The 20,959-nt window shown below is 58.5% G+C and overlaps 1 protein-coding gene across 3 annotated transcripts in view; it reads right to left on the bottom strand.

Moving 5' to 3' along the window:
* Positions 1-12,143, bottom strand: part of DOT1L (DOT1 like histone lysine methyltransferase) — a 63,965-nt gene extending 51,822 nt beyond the window's left edge. For 2 of the 3 annotated variants that reach the window (XM_078443668.2, XM_078443669.2), the window contains exon 1: positions 11,803-12,143. In XM_078443668.2, the coding sequence (XP_078299794.1) occupies positions 11,803-11,883 (81 nt within the window). In that variant the 5' untranslated portion in view covers positions 11,884-12,143. The remainder of the gene's footprint in view (positions 1-11,802) is intronic. The other variant, XM_078443670.2, reaches the window with a different exon arrangement.
* Between the last annotated feature and the right edge of the window lie 8,816 nt (positions 12,144-20,959).

The raw sequence follows: 20,959 nt of genomic DNA, 5'->3' as shown, positions 1-20,959 counted from the left end.
CCCACGGCAGGAACGTCAGCTTGCTGCGGCAGGGACTGACCCGCTCTCTCATCACTAAGCGCATCAGGGCGCCCAAATGAAGCAACCAGAGACGTTTCTTCACGTAACACCTGTTTGGCGAACGCTGCTACCCAGGAAAGCTGGCAACGGGCACTCAGCTTCACCGGGTCCCCCGCTCTGGGGAGCGCACGCAAACGTCCATGCTAAGTACACGCACTCGTGTCTTCGAGTGCACACCACACGGAGAGCAGTCACCACACCTGAGATGGCGCCATCACCCAGCTCCCCAGTCGGGTGCTGACGTGAGGCCCCGGCTTCATTCCTCCAGACGCCCTGACCCTACTGTCCTCGGCACCACCCAGCACACACCGCGGACAGAGCGCGGGTGTGGGGATCCCCCGCTGTCGTGCTCGGCCCCAGCCCAGCCTCCTCTTACGCCCTGAGGACAAAGCTAAGAACAAGCACCCCTCGAGTCTCACCGCAAGGAGTCTGCACAGGGGTGTCTGATGCCCTCCCCCCTCACCGCCTCGACTCGGTCACTCTGCGCGTCCGCACGGCTGGCGGGGGCTCTGTGCTCAGGGCGCGGAGGCAAGGGAAGACCAAGAGGGGGACAAGATGACACGGGGAGCCCGCGGTGGACGCTCTGCGGACGTACTACTGCGACGAACCCACCCGCCAACCCCACTCTCCCGATTCCCATTTCTGACAAGAATGTCGCCCAAGGAGCACCGTCCGCTCCCATCAGGGATCACAGTAGGAGGGCAGACCCCGAGAGGTCCTGGGAGGTACCAGAAGCCCCCGGAAGGGCTCGTCAAGTACAGATGAGGCCCACCCACAACGTTTCAGAGTCAGGGGTCTGGGGTCTGCGTCTCTGACAAGTTCCCAGATGACGCCGAGGCTGCCGGCTGGGGGACCCACTCTGCGAACCACAGCCCTAAGGACACAGAAGGCTACACTCACGCACGCCGTGACGTGGGAATTGCTGTGGACAGGAAGGCGGCGTGGGGACAGAGTTCCCAGAGTGGAGAACAAGAATGAAGGTGGGTGACGGGACATGGCCCAGCTTGGCCGGCAGATGTCTGCCGGAGGGCGAGAAAGGACACGGCGAAATCAACAGGCGTCCCGAAAACTCGGTCCGGGAGGAGGCCAGCGGGGCAGAGAGCACAGGGCCCGGGGGGCCCGGCTGGGGCGCTCGGCCTCATCCATCCGCCTATACGCCTGCGCACCTGGGGGCCGGGGTTGCGAGCGGTGGCGAGGACGGCGGGCCAGCACGACGCGGCACGTGCGGGGCCCGAGCACCAAGAAGGGGAAGGCTGTCAAGTGGAAACGCGTGAATTCACGCAGCAGCGGCAGCAGAGAATCCTAGCAGCCGGGTCCACCATCAGCCCCACGTGTCCGCACGCCCCCGGCAAGGGGACAGCAGGGTGGCAACAACAGGTGCCCTCGCTGCAGACTCCAGGAAGGCGGCGGAAGGCAGCCCCACCAACCATACCCGAGGAGAGGACAGCCCACAGCTGAGGTCTGCACGGGGGACACAGGCCTCAGAAGAACAGAGCGCCGGGCCAAGCCAGGGCCATCGCAGGCAGGGGAGCCAGCCAGCAGACTTCAAAGGAGAAGAAGCCAAATTAGGGGCGCCTGGGTGGCTCAGTCGGTTAAGCGTCTGACTTCTGCTCAGGTCACGGTCTCACGGTCGGTGAGTTCGCGTCCCGCGTCAGGCTTTCCGCTGTCAGCACAGAGCCCAGTTTCAGTCCTCTGTCCCTTTCTCTCTCTGCCCTCCCCTATGCGTGCGCGCACGCTCTCTCTCTTTCCCTCTCTCTCAAAAGTAAATAAATGTTATAAAAAATAAAAAAAAAAAAAGACGACAACTGCAAACAAAGACACCAACGCGGAAGCACTCTCAGGGCCGCTGGAGGGGCCAGGTGGAAAGACAGAGAGACTGTAAGGAGCAGAACGTCTGTGTCCCCAAATCCCCATGCTAGGGCCCCGACCCCAGCAGAATGGTCAGGAGACAGGGACTTTGGGAGGTGGGGAGGGTCAGGTGAGGTCATGAGGGACGGTGGGAGGGACGGTGGGAGGGACGGTGGATGGGACCCGCCCCCACCCCCCATGGGATTAGTGCCCTTGTTAAGAGGACGAAGGGACTGGAGTGCTCTGTGTCATGTGACGACACGGCGAGACGGTGGGGCTGCCGGCCAGAAGTGGGCCTTCCCCAGGCACCAACGCCGCCAGCCGTCATCTTGGCCGTGAGAGGCCCCCCACACCCCCCTCCCGCCGCAGGGCTCTATTACTACAGTCCAAGCAAACTAAGACAAAGACCCCCAGGGCACACACAGGAAACAGCCAGTGTTCACAGGGTGACTCGGGGGGAAGAGAGGAGACAAGGAGCGGCCAAGGAGGAGCAGGCCTCCGACCGAAGGCAGGGAGAAGGACACAGGTGGGAACGCGGAAGTCCAACCAAGAGCGCCGGCCGGGAACGCGGAGTTCCGCCCGGCAGCAGCACACAGAGCCGGACGTGGCCGCGGACGGCAGTTACTGACGGAATGAGCTTCTGCAGCGGGACCAGGGACCCTGGGGCGGGCGGGGCAGCCCAGCTCCGAACCCAGGTGCGGAGCACCCCGAGCCACCCGCCCACGCCCCGCAGAAAGACCGCCACAGCCGGGAGGGCGGTCCCCTCCACCCCCGAGGACCCATGTGGAGACAGCCCCGGCCCCGTAGCGATGAAGAGGGCTGCGTGGGTTTAAGATCCGGGTTCACAGCACCGCGCCTCAGCACCGGTGCCCCGCTCCACAGGGCCCTGAAAAGAACCGGGCTCCTTGGAGGGAGGGCTGATTCCAGGGCCGGCGCAGAGAACACACAGGTGAGCCCGAACATCTGGCACAGCAGGCAGCCAAGACGTGTCCCAAAAAGGGGCACAGGCGTGCCAAGGGCCCAGGACAAAGCCCGGGGGCGCTCCCGGTGGCCAGTTCTGGAACACGAGTGACAGGGTACTGGCTCACAGACCGGACAGACTGGACTGTGGCCCGGAGACGGCGTACACACCCAGGAGCCACACGGAGGCTCAAAGTGCAGAAGCAGGACGCGGGCAGGACCCAAAGCGGATGCAGGAGCAGCTGAAGGGCAGGGGAGGGGGGGGGAGGGGGGGCGGGAGGGCGCGAAAGCCCCACCACACCAGTGCTGCAGGCCAGGCCCCCTCGGGCCAGAAAGCCCATGGGCCGACTCGAGGACCAGGGTCCCCGACAGTCTCGAAGCGCCCCTCGCAGGGGGAGGGGGAAAGTGGCAGCAACGTGCCGGTGGGACACCCGCCGAGAACACACAACCACTTCCGACCCCACACGGGAGCCCCTCTGCAAGGACGGGCCGTTCTCTGCAGGGCACACAAGGCGTGCAGGTCGGGACGGGTGCCGGCCTTTCCTCGGACGTGAGGAGCCGCGGCAGGTTCGAGCTGAGGACACACGACAACTGAACACAAAGGGGACCCTGGGCTGGGCCTGAGCACACAGGGACACGGGAGGTGAAGTCACTGGTGTCCTCAGCGCCGGCCCCGCTCTGATCCCGGTGTCATGGGAGCTGAGTGAGGCGCAAAGGAATCCTGTTCTGTTTGTGCAACGCGCTTTCAAGTTTAAAACCCCTTCCAAGGAAAACGGACAAAGTTGCACAGGGAGGTCGGACCCAGAAGCTCCCGCTGCAGTGCAGCTGGGCCCTGCCCTCAGCCCGCCCTCCCCGGGAGGCCCCCCCATCCGCCTGAGGGAGACACCGCAGGCCACCTTTGGACTTGGCAGGAGCGGCACCAAGACCCTCATGGCACACCTGGGGCTCCGGCAGGCCCAGGAAAAGCACGCGGCTCCTGATCCTGAGGCTGTGAGTTCCAGACCCACGGTGAGTGCAGAGGTCACTCAGAGAGAAAATCTTGGGGGCGCTTGGGCGGCTCTGTCGGTTGTGTAAGACTTCGGCCCAGCTCATGCTCTCACGGTTCACGAGTTCGAGCCCCGCGTCGGGCTCTGTGCCGACAGCTCGGAGCCTGGAGCCTGCTTCGGATTCTGGGTCTCCTCTCTCTGCCCCTCCCCCGTTCACACTCTGTGTGTGTGTGTGTGTGTGTGTGTGTGTGTGTGTGTGTCTCTCTCTCTCTCTCTCTCTCAAAAATAAATGTAAACATTAAAAAGTTTTTTTTTAATCTTTAAAAGAAATATAGCATACTTGAAATCTTTCGAACATGTTAATCATTCCATGAACTTCACAGTACCTTTCCCCAGCTAAAATTCTATATTCCTCAACTCAAAAATAAGAAAAATATGTAACATAACACTCACGTTAAGGAACATATCAAAGTCTGAATCTGTTTAAACATCTTAAAACTCAGTGTGGACAATTTGCTATTTTAATAGTCACCTTAAATTTTATCCAGAAGCTTCCCTCTGACAAGTCCAGCCACTTGAGCAGAGAAGGCCCTGTGACAAAATGAATGCTCATTCCTGACCACTTTATTTTTTTAATATTTTTTATTTATTTTTTAAAAAAATTTTTAACATTTATTCATCTTTGAAAGACAGAGCGTGAGTGGGGGAGGGGCAGAGAGAGAGGGAGACACAGAATCCGAAGCAGGCTCCAGGCTCGAGCTGTCGGCACAGAGCCCGACGCGGGGCTCGAACTCGCGAACCACGAGCTCACGACCCCGGCTGAAGTCGGAGGCTCAACCGACTGAGCCCCCCAGGTGCCCCCTTGATACTTTAAAACAAAGAGCACCACTTCAGTCTGAGCTCCTGCTTAAGATCACCGGACAAGAGCAAAAGCAATTAACTTGCGGTTTGTCCTCCCGATGACCAAGTCAAGAATCACAAAAGCACTTTTACCAGCTCAGAACAAGAGGAACTCAAAACGAGAGTCCACATCTAGAGACAAGAGCAAAGACAACGGGACACGGCTGGGGTAGGAGAGGATTAGCCAACCCTGGAGATCAGCCAGGAGAGGGTCAGGACGTCAGAGCGGCACAAGACCCTGGGAGCCCCGTCACCCACCCCCCGGAGGCGGGGGACAGCTACTGGTGAGGCTCCAGGAGGGGAGCAAGGGGCGGGTCTCTGGCTCACGCTTATCGTCAGGCCAAAGTGCACAGTGGGGCAGGGGACCAGGGCAGGCTGCCTCGGGCCTGGGCAAAGACAGCCAATCAGGCCGGCGAGGGCACCCCTGTTCCAACGTGGTCAGCCGTCCGCACTGAACCAAGCACGGAGCCCTCCTGCTGGAAGGCCTGCAGTCAGGAAGGACAGGACCTGGCGGGGGCATGTCTGCGCGGCTCCCTGGTCTGTGAACTGGCGCCTGTGCTGGACAGCCCCCCTTCTAGTCAGGCCGGTCCTTCTTCTCTGCCCTCAACTGGCTGGGTCTTCAGACACCACATGCCCACACAGAGCGCTGCGCAGGGAAGGCAGCCCCGCGGCTCACAGCCCTGGCGTCTACGCGGCAACGGAGACCGCTGGGGCTCTGGGCCTGCCGTACGTCCGTGGCGGGAGGCGGCGCGGGGAGAGAAACGTCTGTTCTGAAAGACCCACACGGTGACTATGGCCACACGGGGGCACCCGCGTGGGGAGTGCCAGATCTGGAGCCGAGTGAGGGGACAAGCCACTACCCCGCAGGGAAGCACGGCACCCGCCGAGAGCGGCCAACGCACCTCCAGGAGCTGCGCGAAACGTCAAGGCTGCTCGTCACGGCTTTGGAGCTTCGCTAGTTTTAAGGACTAAACTTAACGTGGCCCCCGAAGTAATGTCACGCTGCAAAAGGGGCCAGAATGGGGGCAGCTGATGCTGCTCAGGTAACCTCCCTCCAGGGAGGAGGGTGCTGGGCCAGGCGCTCTCAGGGAAGGCCTCTGCTCTGAGACTCACGGGGAGGGAGGGCGCGGCCCCCGCCACCACCTCCACCGCACCCCCTTCCCGGCGCCAGCGCTGACCTGTACAGGCCTTGCGACGGACGAGGGTGCTCAGAGGCCAGGGCCGCATCCAAAAGCACCCTGCCCACCACCCCGGCAGCCCCAGCTCCGGGGGGCAAGGGAGTCCCACCGGACACCCTCCCAGCAGTGTGCCAGGCCTGCTGCGTGGCCCTTAGCAAACCATCATGAAGAGCGGCTCCGGTGGACGAGTGAACATTTGAGCCCCTCGAGTCTCCGTGGGAAGAAGAGCCACAGGGGTGCCACGAGGCCTGAGTCCAGCTGGAGGAGAGAAGGGTGAAAAACCCGGAGGGCGTGAGGAGAGCTCGAGCGGTCCCAGGAGCCAAGCACGGCATCAGGGACGCCCACCCTACCGAGCAAGCAGGCCAGAGGGCCGGGCCGGGCCCATCACAGCTTACCCCTGCGCAAACTCGGTCCCATACAGCCCCGCACGCCGTGCTCTGCGGACCCCAATGACCAGGGGGTCCGGAGGAAGGAGCCCCCACAAGGCAGGGGAGTCTAGAGCTATGCCATCCCAGCAGCAGCCGCTGGCCACCTGGTGCCCAAGATCCCACGACCTGGACCATCCACGTAGGGGAACGTCCCTCGGCCGCGAGCAGGAGCGAGGAGCCCACACCCGCCGCCCCGCGGACGGACCCTGAACACACAACGCTAAGGGAGGGAACCAGAAACGAGAGGCCACGCGGGGTGTGAGTCCACCTTTGTGAAACGTCCAGAACAGGCTCATCCATGAACAGGAAGGGGGTTCATGGGTGTCAGGAGCTGGGTGGGGTGGGGTGGGGGTGGGGGTGCTCGGGGGGTGGCTGTTGTGGGCGAAGGTTTCCTTTTGGGGTGATGTAATGCTCTGGAATTAGAGGTGGTAACTGTACCACCCCGTGAATGGACTAAAATCCGTGGAATCGTACTTTAGATGGATAGATGGTACAGTGTGTGCATTATATTGCAATAAGGCTGTTACTGATGAACAAAAACCACAAGACCCAGCACTGCCCCTGAACCCCACCCCCCCACCCCCAACTGTCATCCTGGTCCCTCCCCATCCCGCCTGGCCTCCTGTGCCCGCCCCTTCACGGGAGAGCAGATCCACCCACAGTGAGCCACGGGCAGACCAGGGAAACAGAACCCCGTGAGCCACTTTAAACACGTCCCCGCAAAACAGCCATCCAGAGCAGCCTGAGCCCTCCGGAGCTCCTGTGGTCCCGCAGGTCACAGCCCCCCACCGCCCCAGCCCCGCCACAAAGCCCCGGAAGCCCTGTTCCCCAACTCCTAAAAAGAAGCTTCGGGTTTTTAAATGATAGAAGTATTATCAGAGTGAACATCCACGAACGCTCACCCCCGCTTGCACCTGGAGTGAATTTAATGCTCTCTGCGCACTAGCCCACGCACCCCCGTGACTAACTGAAGGGAATTCAGGCTGAAGCCTCTCCAGAAATGAGGAAACTGAGGCTTAGGGAGACTGCACGATACAGGCCAAAGCCCCTGACCTCCCGACTCCCGCTAGCAGCACCCCAGGTGCTGTGCACCAGAACAGGGGCTGGTCCAACGCAGGGGAGAGGGCCTGCGAGGTGCCCAGGGGATGCAGGTAGGGGAGAAGAGAGAATCCGGTCCGGGAGAAGAGCACGGGGCAGAGGAACAGCAAGGGGCGTGCAGGGAACTGAGGGGCGCACCAGAGCCACATGGGGGCTGCGGAGTGGCAGACGCACCCCGGCACCCCCAAAATGCGGCAGGGCCTCGGCAAACAGAATCAATGCCATGGGCCGGCACTGGCAGGAGACACGCTGTGGAATTGGTAGGGACAGCTCGAGGGGACAGAGAAGGCAAGGGAGAGGCTTCTGGAAGTACAACCCTGAGAAAAAGGAAGCAGGAACGTTATTCCCACAGCTGGGGAGACGAAGACACAATTGCAGGGGCGTCAGGCAGAGGAGGAAGTTTCCCAGGAGAGACGCATGGGGCCCAGGACCCGCTTACTCCCAGCTGCAGACCGTCGGCACCCCGCAGGTCCCGGCATTCAAAAGAGGACCCTGGGGCGCCTGGGTGGCTCAGTCAGTTGAGCACCTGACTCTCGGTTGCAGCTCAGGTCGAGATCCCAGGGTCGTGGAATCGAGCCCCACATACCGGGCTCTGTACTGCACTGAGCCTGTTTAAGATTCTCTCTCTCCCTCTGCCTCTCTCCCCCACTCACTCACTAAAAAAAAGAAAAAACTCCTAAAGAAAAGAGGACCCCAAAACGCTTCGTATCTGGATTGTACCAATCTCGACAATACGATCGTTCTCCTCACTGGTTGTAAGATGCCACCACTGGGGGAAGCTGGGTTTAAGAACAGGGAATGTCTCTGTTATTTCTTATGGCTTCCAGTGAATCCGCGATTATCTCGAAATTAAAAGCTTAAGAACAGAGGCGCCTGGGTGGCTTGGTCGGTTGAGTGTCCGACTGTGGCTCAGGTCATGATCTCACAGTTTGAGGGCTCGAGCCCCGTGTTGGGCTCTGTGCGGACAGCTCAGAGCCTGGAGCCCGCTTCGGATCCTGTGTCTCCCTCTCTGCTCCTCCCGTGTTCATGCTCTGTCTCAAAAATAAACATTATTAAATTAAATTAAATTAAATTAAATTAAAAATTAAAAAATGAAAGTTTAAGGACAAAAAGGACAGAGCTCCCAGAGGGAGGGTAGAGTGGGCAGGCAGGTCCCCTGAAGCTCTGCCACCGCCTCCCTGGAGAACCCCTGAAGTTCCCAGCTCCCTCTGGCTCCCACCCATCGGGAACAGAGCACCAGCAGGCATTTGGACCTCAGGGACCACATAGGAAATTCAGCCCTTTCCGATTATCCCTCCCCCCCTTTAAAGAGGCTACTCCACCCACACGAAGTTATCTAAGGGTTAATCTGCCTTCCACCTGAGTGTGGATTAGGCAAAAGGCTCACACCAGCGAGGTCAGTGTCAGAAAATATTTTCTGAGTCACAGGGAAGGATGGCTCACTCGGCCCGCCCACTTCAGCTACTACTCACAGCCCCGCTGAAAGGGCATGACTGCTGGAGGGCATTCGTCAGAGAAGTCGTGGGCTCCGGGGAGGAAGCTGAAGGCGGGGACAGTCACGCTGGGGCCGCTCCCCCGCCCACAGGCTTAATAAGTCAAGGAGGGGAAGGGCCACTCCACACCCTGCCACCAGGCAACCAAAAATACCACAAACTCCCCTCCGGTGGAGACCTGGTTTTCCCACCAAAAGCAGGGCCACCGTGAGCAGCAGGCAGGTATCCCAGAACTCTGAGTCAGGGAAGGATTACAAAACTCAGCCTGCCCCCTCCCCCTTGTCAATTTCCCCAAAAAACCCTTTCTGAGGCTGGACATTCCCAGTGTGGGTGGCTGTGGCTGTTGACACTTCCTCCTCCAGATGCCCGGCCACCGCCTCCGGGAAGCCACCCACACCTCCCCCCAGGGTGAAACCAGCAGCCCTGCCCTCTAGGACTAAGTCGGACCGTCAGTGCCCTTCTGTGCGTATGAGTCACCTACCTCCCCGCGTTTGTAGGTTTCTGGAGCAGAACACTGCCCAGTGCCCTCTGCGTCCCCAGCAGGTGCTTGCAGGACGGGTAAATCAGTGAACAAATAGCCCTGTCATCTCACACATGCGGTCTGACGAGTAACGTGACCTTCTGGAGAGTTAACTCACCAACCGGTCCATTTTCCTAACATTCGTCATCGAGCCGTCACAGAGTACGAACCCTTCCAAAGGTACCGCCTCCCCCTTCCCACGAGAAAGCACAATCCCTCAGTAGGGGTGCGGAAAGGCCGCAGGCATCACTACAAAGCGGTGACAAGCGAGCTGCTGCGGCCACCGCAGCTCGCTGAGGATTTCACAGGGCCGTCCTGCCCGCTGGCCCGGCAGTGGCACAACGATGCCAGGAACGGGCCTGCTCACGTCAGGCAGAGCGCCGGGCCAGGCGGGCAGCACAACCCTGTCCCCTGCCAAACGAGGTCGAGGCCAGTGAGGGAAAGAGGCTCTGCAGTTCAGAACCACCCGCCACTGGGAAGCCAGGTCCTGCCAGGCCCAACACAGAAGGGCCTATTTACAGCAGGTACGAATCGCTGTGGCCTTGCTCCGCTCCAAATAAAAGACAGCAGTGGGGACATCGTGACTGTCTCCGGATGAGCTTTCACCATAGTATCAAATGCCTGGAGAGTGGCCCGCAGTGAATTTCCTCACTCTGCCAATACTCAAGAACACCCGTCTGTAAGATGTGCAAGTGTCAAACACAGCAGAGTGCCCCCCCACACTCCCCAACACTTTCCAAGGGGAAAACTCAACTTCAGGTAGAAACCTGCCCCCACACGTTCATAGCAGCTTTATTCGTAACCACCTCCGCCACCAGGAAACATCCCCCGCGTCCCGGCACCCGCCTGCCAAGGGGGAAAGGAAAACACGGAACAGGACATGGCAATAAAAAGGCGTGACTTCGGATACCCACAGCAACGTGGATTAAGTCTCAGAAATGCTCGGCTGAGAGAAAGCGGCCAGAATCCACTTATCTAACTTCCTGGAAAAGGCAAAACTGCAGGGATAGAGAGGAGATTAGTGGCGGCCAGGAGGAAAGGGGCGAGTTGGCAGCGAAGGAGCAGCAGAAGGGAAGGCCGAGGGGCGAGAGATCCGTCAAAACCCCCAGAGCTGCGCTGTGCTAAAGAGAGCGGCCGTAGTACGTGGGAGCCACCGCGGGTAAAAACCAGTTCCGTTTCAAAGAACGCGCTGGCCAGCCAACTGGTGCATGCCGAGCGCTGTCACAAGGGCCGAGAGAGGCGGAGGCCCGTGCGACGGTTGGAGTTTTGAAGGTTCTCCCCGCTCGCGCGTCGTCACCTTGGACGTCTCCCCGCCCTGCCCCACTGCTCGGGCCGCCGGCCCGGACGGACGGACGGACACACACACACACACACACACACCCCCAGACGGGCGCTGCCAGCCGGAAAAGCCGGAGCCCGGGCTCGACCCCGCCTCCGGCCGCAGGATAAGCAAAAATAGAAAGCTCCGGAGCGCGCGCGGCGGGCTGGCAACCGCGAAACCCTACGACCGCGGAGCACCCGGGGCCGGGAGCCAACACCCGCTCCCGGGCGGTCCCAGCGCTCCGACCCCGCCCCTGGCCGCGACGTTTCCAAAAACTGACACACACGGAGCGCGCGTGAGGGGCGGGGCGCGCGGGCTTCCCCGCCGGGTCCCCCGGAGGCCCTGTCTCCCCGCGAGGCGTTCGCGCCAAAGGGCGCCCCCACGCCGCCCGCCCGGGGGGCCCGCCGCGCCCCCCCCGCCCAACGGCACACTGCCCGGCCCGAGCCGCCCCGGGGCCGCGGACACCGCGCCACGCCGCCCACCCCGCGCCCCGGCGCCCCGCGGCCGCCTTGGTAAATTTCCGCTCGGCCTGTCATCTTCCAAGGGTCACTCGGCACCGGGGGACAGCGTGTCTCGTGCCCCAGGTCCGGCCGGCCCACCCACCCGGGACCGGGGAGCCGGGACGTCCCGTTTGCAAGGGTCCGGCCAGCCCACCCACTCGAGAGCAGGGGGGCTAGAAAACCCGGCGCGGAGGGAAGACAGGGCATCCCCCAAACGGAACAGCCGGGCACACTGACAGCGCAAAAAATAAACTACCCCAAACAGAAGGAAACCCCGGTGTCAGCGCACACACCGCGGCACGGCCGGCTCGCCCGCCGGCCCGGACCCCCCACCCCCACCCCGCCGCGGGCACCGGCAACGGCAGCCCCGCGCCCCGCCGCCCGGCCCCGCAAACGGCCACGGACCCGCAGGGGGGTCCGCGGGACCCCGGCGGCACCGTCGGCGGGCGGGCGCGGCGCGCCGCGGGGACCCGGGGCCGGGGGGCTGGGGGACGCGGGGGCAGTACTCACGTAGACCGGCAGCGGCCACGGGTAGACGGCGGGCTCGGCCCCTACGGGCGACTTGAGCCTCAGCTCCAGCTTCTCCCCCATGTCGGCGCGCGCGGCCGCCGCACCATGCTAGTCGGGCGGTTGGGGGAGGGGCGCGGCGCCGCCGGCGGGGGCGGGGCGGCGGGCGGAGGAGGGCGGGAGGGCGGGAGGCTGAGGGGAGGGGGGGGGGCCCGGCCTGGGCCTCGGCCGCCGCCGCCGCCGCCGCCGCCGCCGCGCTCCCCGTCCGGCCCCCGGCTCCTCTTTGTGGTCACAGGCCCGGGGCCTCCAGCGCCGCCGCCATCTTGGGCCGGCGTGAAGCGAGCACAATGAGCCGGGGGCCGGGCCGAACCATTCGCCGCGCGCGCGCGGGGGGGGCCCGGCGCGAGGAGGCGGCGCGCGCCCGCTGCCCCGCCCGCCGCGCCGCGCGCGGCCCCCCCGCAGCCCCGCCCCGTGGGCTCGCCCGCACGCACGCACGCACGCACGTCCTCGGCTGCCCTCGGCTACCCACGCCAGCCCGACGCGGGGACCCGGGGAGACCCCGCGCGTGTGGGATGACAGGTTCGAGCCCCGCCCCTGGAGGAATGGGGCCCGCCCCCCGCGCCGGCAGTAGAGCCGTAATTCCTGGTTAAGTAGGAGGGTCGGCCTCCAGGCCGCCGCCGCCGCCGCCGCCGCCGCCCGCCGCTCGGAGTACCCGAATGCAGCTTGTTGAGTACCCGCTGGGCGCGGGGACTGGGCACTCGTTAGTGACCAGGGGGAAATGCCCTGCCCGCAGGGAGCTGCGCTTTCCGAGAGGATCACCCAAGAGCGTGCCTAATCTCCTGCGTCCACTACATTACTCCACATGCGGCCAGGAGCTACTTTTCAAATCGGTGGACTTTAGGTAAAGGACGTGGTTACCCGCCATGGCGTGGGTGGGCCCCGTCCAATCAGGTGAAGGTCTTTAAGAGGAAATAAGTAAGCTTCCCCACAAGGAGGGACGTCTGTCTGCAGTAGTCTTCAGACTCCAGTTGCAACATCAGCCCTCCCTGAGGTTCCAGCCTGGGGGGCCCGCCCTGGAGATTTCTGACTTGCCAGCCCCACCTCCGAGTCCCATCGCCCAGTTCCCTAAAAGTTCGTATGGATCTATAACGTGTACATACACTGAGCATATGCACACCTATGCATTTATGTGTGTACGTATATACATGTAGTATATGTGTAAGTAAGTCTGTTGACAGGTGCGTGTGTGTGCGCGTATGTGTATTATATATGCATACACACGAGCATACTATATGCACGTGTATGTTAGCTGTGTATACCTATATATGCGTGTGTGTATATATTGTATTATGCACCTGCTGTACATGTTTAGATGCATGTGTATATACATGTATTGTAAAAACGTGCATATGTGCATTGCATATTGTATATGTACAGAGTACATCTACACACCTATATTTCCCTATATGTGTGCGTAAATATACACACACAGACATTCTCTGCTTGGCTGGAGAGCCCTCACTAACACAGACACTTGTGATAACTGAGCACCTGGCATGTGCTGGCAAAGGAGCCAACCGCCTCTGCCTTTTCGCTACGTCCCTTAAGTGTCACAGCCCCCCAGGAGGGCGGGTGATGGTGTCTGCTCTTCCCAGGTGAGGCGCCTGACGTCAGGGAGGTGCAGTGACCTGCCCAGTGTCACACAGGTGGAAAGATGGAGCTCTGGCAGGAGCGCGGCACGGCAGTGCCCACACCCCCGTAGGGGCTTCTCAGGGGCGATGTGGAGGGAGAGAGGCAGGGTCTGAAAGACAAGCTGTTGGGAGCTCTAGACCAAGGCCAACTCACCGAGGGCATTAGAAGTCTGGACAGTGGTTAGCCCTGGGCGGGGCGGGGGGGGGGGTGGCCAGAGGAGTTACACAGGGACATTCACCTGTGAAAAAGTAGCCATCATGCGCTTTTTATATGTCTATCAATAAACTTTTTTATTTTTTAATTTTTTTTTTTTTTTTTATTGAGAGAGAGAGACTGAGCACCAGCGGGGGAGGGGCCGAGAGAGAGGGGGAGACACAGAATCCGAAGCAGGCTCCAGGCTCTGAGCTGTTAGCACAGAGCCCGATGCGGGGCTCGAACATACGAACCGTGAGATCATGACCTGAGCCGAAGTCAGACGCTCAACCGACTGAGCCACCCAGGCGCCCCAATAAAAAGCTTTTTAAAAACAGATTCTCCTGGTTGCTATGTTAGCACACTGGAAGATTGGGGTGGGGGGTGGGGGGGGGCAAAAGAAGAACGAATAAGAGGAGTGAGGAGGCCAGAGGGTCACCCAGGCAACAGGAAAGTTGGGCTCAGACAGGGACAAACCTCCCATGGATCACGCAGCCAGCCTGGACTCCAGCTTCGTGAGCTGAGGACACCTGCCAGCCCTGGAGATAAGGGTTAGGGTCCCCAGCCTGAGAAGCCCAAAGCCCAGATGCACCCCTTGTCCTCCCAAGGAGGGCCAGTCACCCTGGGCTCCAGGGCCCTCAGGCTATTTTCAGCCTCCATCCCAGAGGGCACGTCTCAGGAAACACCCTCCCTCCCTTTCTGCCTCCCACTCCCTCCATCCTCTCCTTTCTGCCCAGAGACCCCCAGGGACCTCTCACACCCTGTCCAGCAGCCAACCAGGGAGTGCCTACTCACAGCTGCTTCCGTCCACCCCTCCCCTGCCCACCCCCCACTGGCTGAGAGATGTCAAGGCAAGCCCTGAAGGAGTGTGACCTTGGCCCAGGGCCATCAGCAAGTGCAGTTCCCTGGCTTGGAATCTTCCTAAGACTCCTGCCTCTGCCATCAGTCTTGTTCTCTGCTCGCTTCCTCCAGAACGTTCCTGGGCTCCGCAGCCAAGGTGGGGTCCCAGACTATGCTTTATACCTGCCTTACGCCCACAGAATTCCAATCCCGCCCCCCCCTTCCCTGCGGGGTGACTTTGGGTGAGTCTCTCAACCTCTGCGGGTCTCCTCATTTGAGCAGCTGATGATGCCAGCAGTCCGTGCCTCGGGGTGTTCGAGAGGGTTGAGTCAGTTACCATAGAAAATGCTAGAACAGTGCCTGGCACACGATTTGCCATCAGCACTGCTCTCGGTACTGTGACGGTGGTTTGTAGGGTGACCCACTATCCCGTTTGCCCGGTCTTGGCTCCGGAAACCCGGGGGACCCCTCTGTTCTGGGCAAACAGGGATGGTTCGTCATTCCATCTAGGACTTACCTTCCACTCCCACGCAGCCGGAAGGGAAAACTTCCCCCCACTTCCCCTCCTTGCCCGTAACCCTTCATTCATCTACTCGTCTCTTTGCTCGTCTACTTTATTCACCGAGTGTTTCTTAAGCATCTACCACGTGGTGGCGCCTCTTCCAGGCGCTGGGAACAGAGCAGCCACGACGGGACAGCGGATGGAAATCCCTGTCCTCATAGAGCTTACGTTCCAGAAAGGACGGCAAACGATAAGTTGCTAAGATGTAATTTATGATACGGGAACGACGTCTCAGAGACCACTCAAGTAAAAGGACAGGGAGAGGGGGGCAGCTTCAAACGCAGGCCCGCGCCAGCCGCCTCAACACCACCGTTCTGCCCCCGGAGGGATCCCGCCCCCAGGGGACACTGGGCCAGGTCTGGGGACATCTGTGGTTGTCACGACTGGGAGTGACGCTGCTCAGCCCCCCACAGTGTCCAGGTCACCCCTACAGAGAACGACCCAGGCCCAACATCAGCAGCGCCGAGGGGCAGAGACCCTGCTCCAACATTACTCTGGCCCATTGGTTCCCCCAGAGTCCTGCAAGGGCGGGGACTCTATCCTGGCCACTGGTACACCCTCAGAGGTGACCTGGAGTGAGGCAGCCAGGCAGGGTTGACCCAAGCCTCGGGGATGAAATGATAAGTGTGTGTGCCCATCCACCTGGCACCCAGAGCTGGGGAGGTGGCACCCCCACACGTGATGGCCTCTTTCACCCACCTTGTGCAGCTAGCCCTTTCCAGAGTCACCTCTTCTGGCCGCTGGCCTGGTCTCTGTGCTGGGTTGAGTTCCCTGGAGTCGAGGCAGGTCGATGATTTCAGAAGTGCAGAGAAGAGTGGGGGGGGGGGGGAGACAGGAAGAGCCGGTGCCTCTGACACCAGCTGCCACAGTGGGAGCCCCACCACCACAGAGACTGTGGGGTGCGCAAACACGTCCCTTGGGATTAGCGTCCCGGGGGGGCGAAGGGGATGTCATCGGTGGAAGGGGGGCTGTGAGTTCCGCAGCACTTCCGGCCTGCCACAGTCCTGGACAGTCCGCACGCACGAGGTGCAGATTCTGGCTGCTGGAGTCTCGACACCGAGGTCATGTCCAACAGAAAAGGTCAGGGCAGCAGCAGGGGCAAATCCGGTCCCCAAGTGACCTGACTCATCCTGTCCTATGGTTCTAAATTCTCCCGGAGCCTTCAGACTTCCACCCACGATTTTAGTCTTGAGCTCTAGAGTAAACCACCGGCAGACGACCCACACCTTCTCAGGGGGCTGGTGGGCAACTCCTGTCATTGATTGTAAGATGCACCCAGATCTCAAAATTGTGAACACGGAAAGAGACTGGGACATGTTCAAATCAAAGACATACATTATTACCTTTGTTAAATACATGCTTAATTTTAGAAGAGTAAAGATTGACAAAAAAGTTGCAAAGTTGGTACAGGATATTCCTATGCCCTGGCATCCTGTCCCCCCCCCACCCCACCCCCATTTTCACATGTTACATTAGTTAGATGTACTTGTAGCAGCCAAGGAACCCATATCAACACATTATTACTAACTAAAGCCCAATTTTTATTTGAATTTCCTTAGTTTTTCCCTAACATCTTTTTCTGCCCCAGTGTCCTCTGGGCTGTGAAGGTTTTGGTACCTCGGAAGTTTTCAGGAGGACTAGTCAGGCATTTGGTCCCTCAATTTGTTTGTTTTTCTGATGTTTGCTGTCTCTCTTTCTTTCTTTTTTTTTTAAGTTTACCTGTTTTTGAGAGACTGAGAGAGAGAGTGAGCAGGGGAGGGGCAGAGAGAGAGAGAGAGGGAGAGAGGGAACCCCAAGCAGGCTCTGCGCGGACTCAGAGCTTGAACCCAGGAACCGTGAGATCATGACCTGAGCAGAAATCAAGAGTCTGACACTTAACCGACTGAGCCGCCCAGGTGCCCCATTTTTCTTCTAGTTGGTGTGGGGTTATGGGGTTTGGGGGAGGAAGACCCAAACAGAGATAGAAGGCTATTCTCATCAGATGACATCTCAGCGGGTAGATACCTATGACCCAGATGTCTTTTAAATGATGGTGGACGTTCCCCTCCCCCGAGGAAGCAAACCTAAAGAGGCTGACAACGTCTAGTGTTGATAAGAACGGGGAGCCACCGGAACACCTTTTGCGCTGGGGCGCCTGGGTGGCTCAGGAGGTGAACATCTGACTTCGGTCACGTCACGATCTCACGGTTTGTGAACTCAAGCTCGACTTCAGGTGAGCCCCACTTCTCTCTCTCTCTCTCTCTCTCTCTGCCCATCCTGGGATTCTCTCTCTCTCTCTCTCTCCCCATCACTCACTTGCACCCCCTGTCTCTAAAATAATAATAATAAAATAATAATAATGATAAGAAAAGACGTGCACTGAAATGTTCACAAGGACTTTATTTACAATAGTCAATCACTGCAAATGATTTTTTGAAAGTTTTTTTCATCTCATTTATTTGAGAAAGAGAGAGAGAGAGAGAGAGTGAGTGGGGGAGAGGGGCGGAGGGAAAGAAAGAATCTTAAGCAGACGTGGGGTTCCATCCTAAGACCCTGGGATCGTGACCTGAGCCAAAATCAAGAGTGGGACGCTCAACCGACTGAGCCACCCAGGCGCCCCTTGGAAATGATGTAGATGTCCTTCCAGAAGAGAGTGGGTGGAGAAAGTGTGGTGGTACGCAGGGAAAGGGATGCCACACGGCGCCGAAGAGGCAAGAAGTGACACACGCCAGCGTGGGCGGGCCACCGACGCGGTGGCCAGGTAAAGGCAGTGAAACAGCACGAGAGGGACTTACCTTTTTTCTTCTTCTTTTTTGAGCAGTTAGTTCATTTGTTTGGCTGGTGTTTTGTTCATCGTCAAGTTTTAACTTTTAGTTCCAGTGTAGCTTCCACACAGTGTTACACGAGGTTCAGGTGTGCAACGTAGCGATTCAACAATTCTCTGCGCTTCTCCCCGTTCATCGGAAGGGTGCACTGCCCCTGTTTCATCCGCCTCCCATCCCCGAAAGGGACGGACTTCTTAACTCCGTTTATGCGAAGGTCAAAACCAGGAAAATGAACGAACGGTGTTGGAAGTCAGGTACAGGTTGTCTCTAGGGGTTGCGGTGTTGACTAAGAAGGGGCTGGCTGTGTTCCAGCTTGTGGTCCGGGTGCTGGTGACTTGGAGATGGAAGGGGGGGGGGTGGGATTCATCAAGCTAGAGTCACTTGAGAGTAGCGAGTGCACTTCTGTCTGTTTTGTACGTACGTCACCCCTCATATGAAAAGAAGAAAGAATAGGGGCGCCTGGGTGGCTCAGTCGGTTGAGCGTCCGACTTCGGCTCAGGTCATGATCTCGCGGTTTGTGGGTTCGAGCCCCGCGTCGGGCTCTGTGCTGACAGCTCGGAGCCTGGAGCCTGCTTCGGATTCTGTGTCCCCCTTTCTCTCTGCCCCTCCCCTGCTCATGTTCTGTCTCTCTCTCTCTCTCTCTGTGTCAAAAATAAATAAACATTAAAAATTTTAAAAATAAATAAATAAATAAATAAATAAATAAAAGAAGAAAGACGAGAATAAATGAAACCAGGTCTGGGGTGGTGGGAATGTAAAATGCAGCTGCTTCTATGGAAAACAGTTTTAGAGGTCCTCAAAAAATTAAACATAGAGTTACTGTATGATCCAGTAGTTTCGTTCCCAGGTATATACTCAAAAATATTGAAAACAGGGACTCAAACAGACACTTGTACACCCATGTTCACAGCAGCGTGATTCACAATAGCCAAAAGGTAGAAACACCCGGAGCGTCCACTGATGGACGAGTGAACACGGTGTGTCCATCCACATGCTGAAGTAGGATCCAGTCTCAGGAAGGAAGGACGTCCTCCCACCTGCCACCACGTGGATGGACCCGGAGGACAGTGTGTGCGGTGACAGAAGCCAGACACAGAAGGACACGTCCCGCGTGACCCCACTCACAGGGGGTCCCTAGAGGAGTCCCGTCCACCGAGTCAGAGAGTGGATGGTGGGAGCCAGGTGGGGGGGGGGGTTAGTCCGTGCTTCATGGGGACACGGTCTCAGTCTGGGGAGATGGAAAGTTCTGGAGATGGATGGTGGGGGCGGCTGCACGACAGTGTGAGCACGCCTGATGCCACTGAGCTGTGCACTTGGAAACGTTACAATGGCGACCACATTTACGGGGGTGAGCGATTCATAATGTATATAATTTTCAAATCACTATTTTGTACACCTGAAACTAACATATAGTGTATGTTAACTGTGCTTCAATAAAAAAAAAATTAAATGGTTAATATGGTAAATGTTAAGTGTATTTTATCACAATTATTTATTTATTTATTTTCCTAAATGGCTGCTTTATTTTTGAGGGGGTGGGCAGAGAGAGAATCCCAAGCCGGGTCCGTGCTGTCAGCACAGAGCCTGATGCGGGGCTTGAACTCACAAACTGTGAGATCGTGACCTGAGCCAAAGTCAGCCACTCAACCGCCTGAGCCACCCAGGAGCCCCATCACGATTTTTTAAAAAGCGGTAGCAAATATAATCATAACAGCCAGATTTTGAGACCAGGGTAGGCTTCTGCCCCAGAAATACAGAACCCTCTGGGAGTCTGCATTCCTGTTGTGTCATTTGCTTGCTCCTAGGGTCAATGAGATCACTCTTGGCAAGACGGGATGCATCTGTGTTGCAGGGAACAAGGATTACAAAGCTGTATGCCAAGTTAAAGGTCATCCAGCAGATGAAACTGTGGAAAGATGTCCTCGCGGAGAAAGATTTACACGATGTGTGATGTGAAGAAAGCAAGGTGCGGGTTAGCGAGCTGAGCAAGTTCATGTTTGTATTTAAATATATACATATATACATACATAAACACGCTTGCATATAAGTAGGGTCTTTCTGGCTCACAAGAAACACATCACAGGGGTTGCAACTGGAAAGGGACAAGTAGACTGTTGGAGTCTCCCGACGATGGGCCTACGCACGTGCACACCCTTGGCCATGTGACTTTGCAGGGTCTCCCGGCAGAGCTGTCAAAACATACATCCCGGCTCTGTGAACTCTAGGCCTAACGACGTGTATCAGTCATCCACTGCTGCGTAACAAGCCGCTACGAAACACAGTGGCTGCGAACAACCATCATGTAGTTTGCTCCTTGCTCTGTAAGGTTAGCACATTGGACTGAGCCCAGCTGGACAGCTCTCCTGGCGGTCTTGCCTGGGTCTTTTTACACACACGTGGTCGTTCAGTGGGTCAGCGGTAGGCTGTTTGGTCTAAAGGGCTTTAGGTGGGCTGGCTCATCTCTATTTTCTGGCCTCATCCTCCAGTAGGCGAGCTCATGGTAAGAGGACAAGAACGGAAGCGTCCAGACCTCTAGAAGATATTTTGGGAGGGGCTTTAACGGCCCATACTTTCTCCTCTAAGGAGAGTTGGCTTAGGACAGGGTCTAATCCAGTCCACCCCTTATTTTTGTAAATAAAGTTTTATTGGAAACAAACACACACATTCACTTACACATCATCCAAGACTGCTTTTCCACCACCACTGGACGGTTGAGCTGTTAGAGCCAAAGTATCGACTCCCTGGTCCTTTGCGGAAAGTGCGCCAGCCCCTGACACAAGACATAACATGTGCCTTTTGGAAACAGCTGCCTAATCATGCCTGCCATGCTTGCAGGGGGCTGGGGAAAAGCACCCCTGGACCCCCAAATGTAACAGAAAGCTCCCCAACGTTCTCCTGCTGGACTCGGCCCCAGGGACTGTGGTTTGCTGACCCCCTGCTTAAGATTACAGGAGCTCAGGGATGCCTGGGTGGCTCAGCCAGTTGAGGGTCTGACTTCGGCTCAGGTCATGATCCCACAGTTCATGGGTTCGAGCCTGGCGTCGGGCTCTGTGCTGACAGCTCAGAGCCT

Source organism: Panthera onca, chromosome A2 (assembly GCF_046562875.1).
Source record: "Panthera onca isolate mPanOnc1 chromosome A2, mPanOnc1 haplotype 2, whole genome shotgun sequence".
NCBI lineage: Eukaryota > Metazoa > Chordata > Mammalia > Carnivora > Felidae > Panthera > Panthera onca.
The sequence above is the reverse complement of the archived record's forward strand: the minus strand, read 5'-3'. Positions and strand labels throughout refer to the sequence as shown.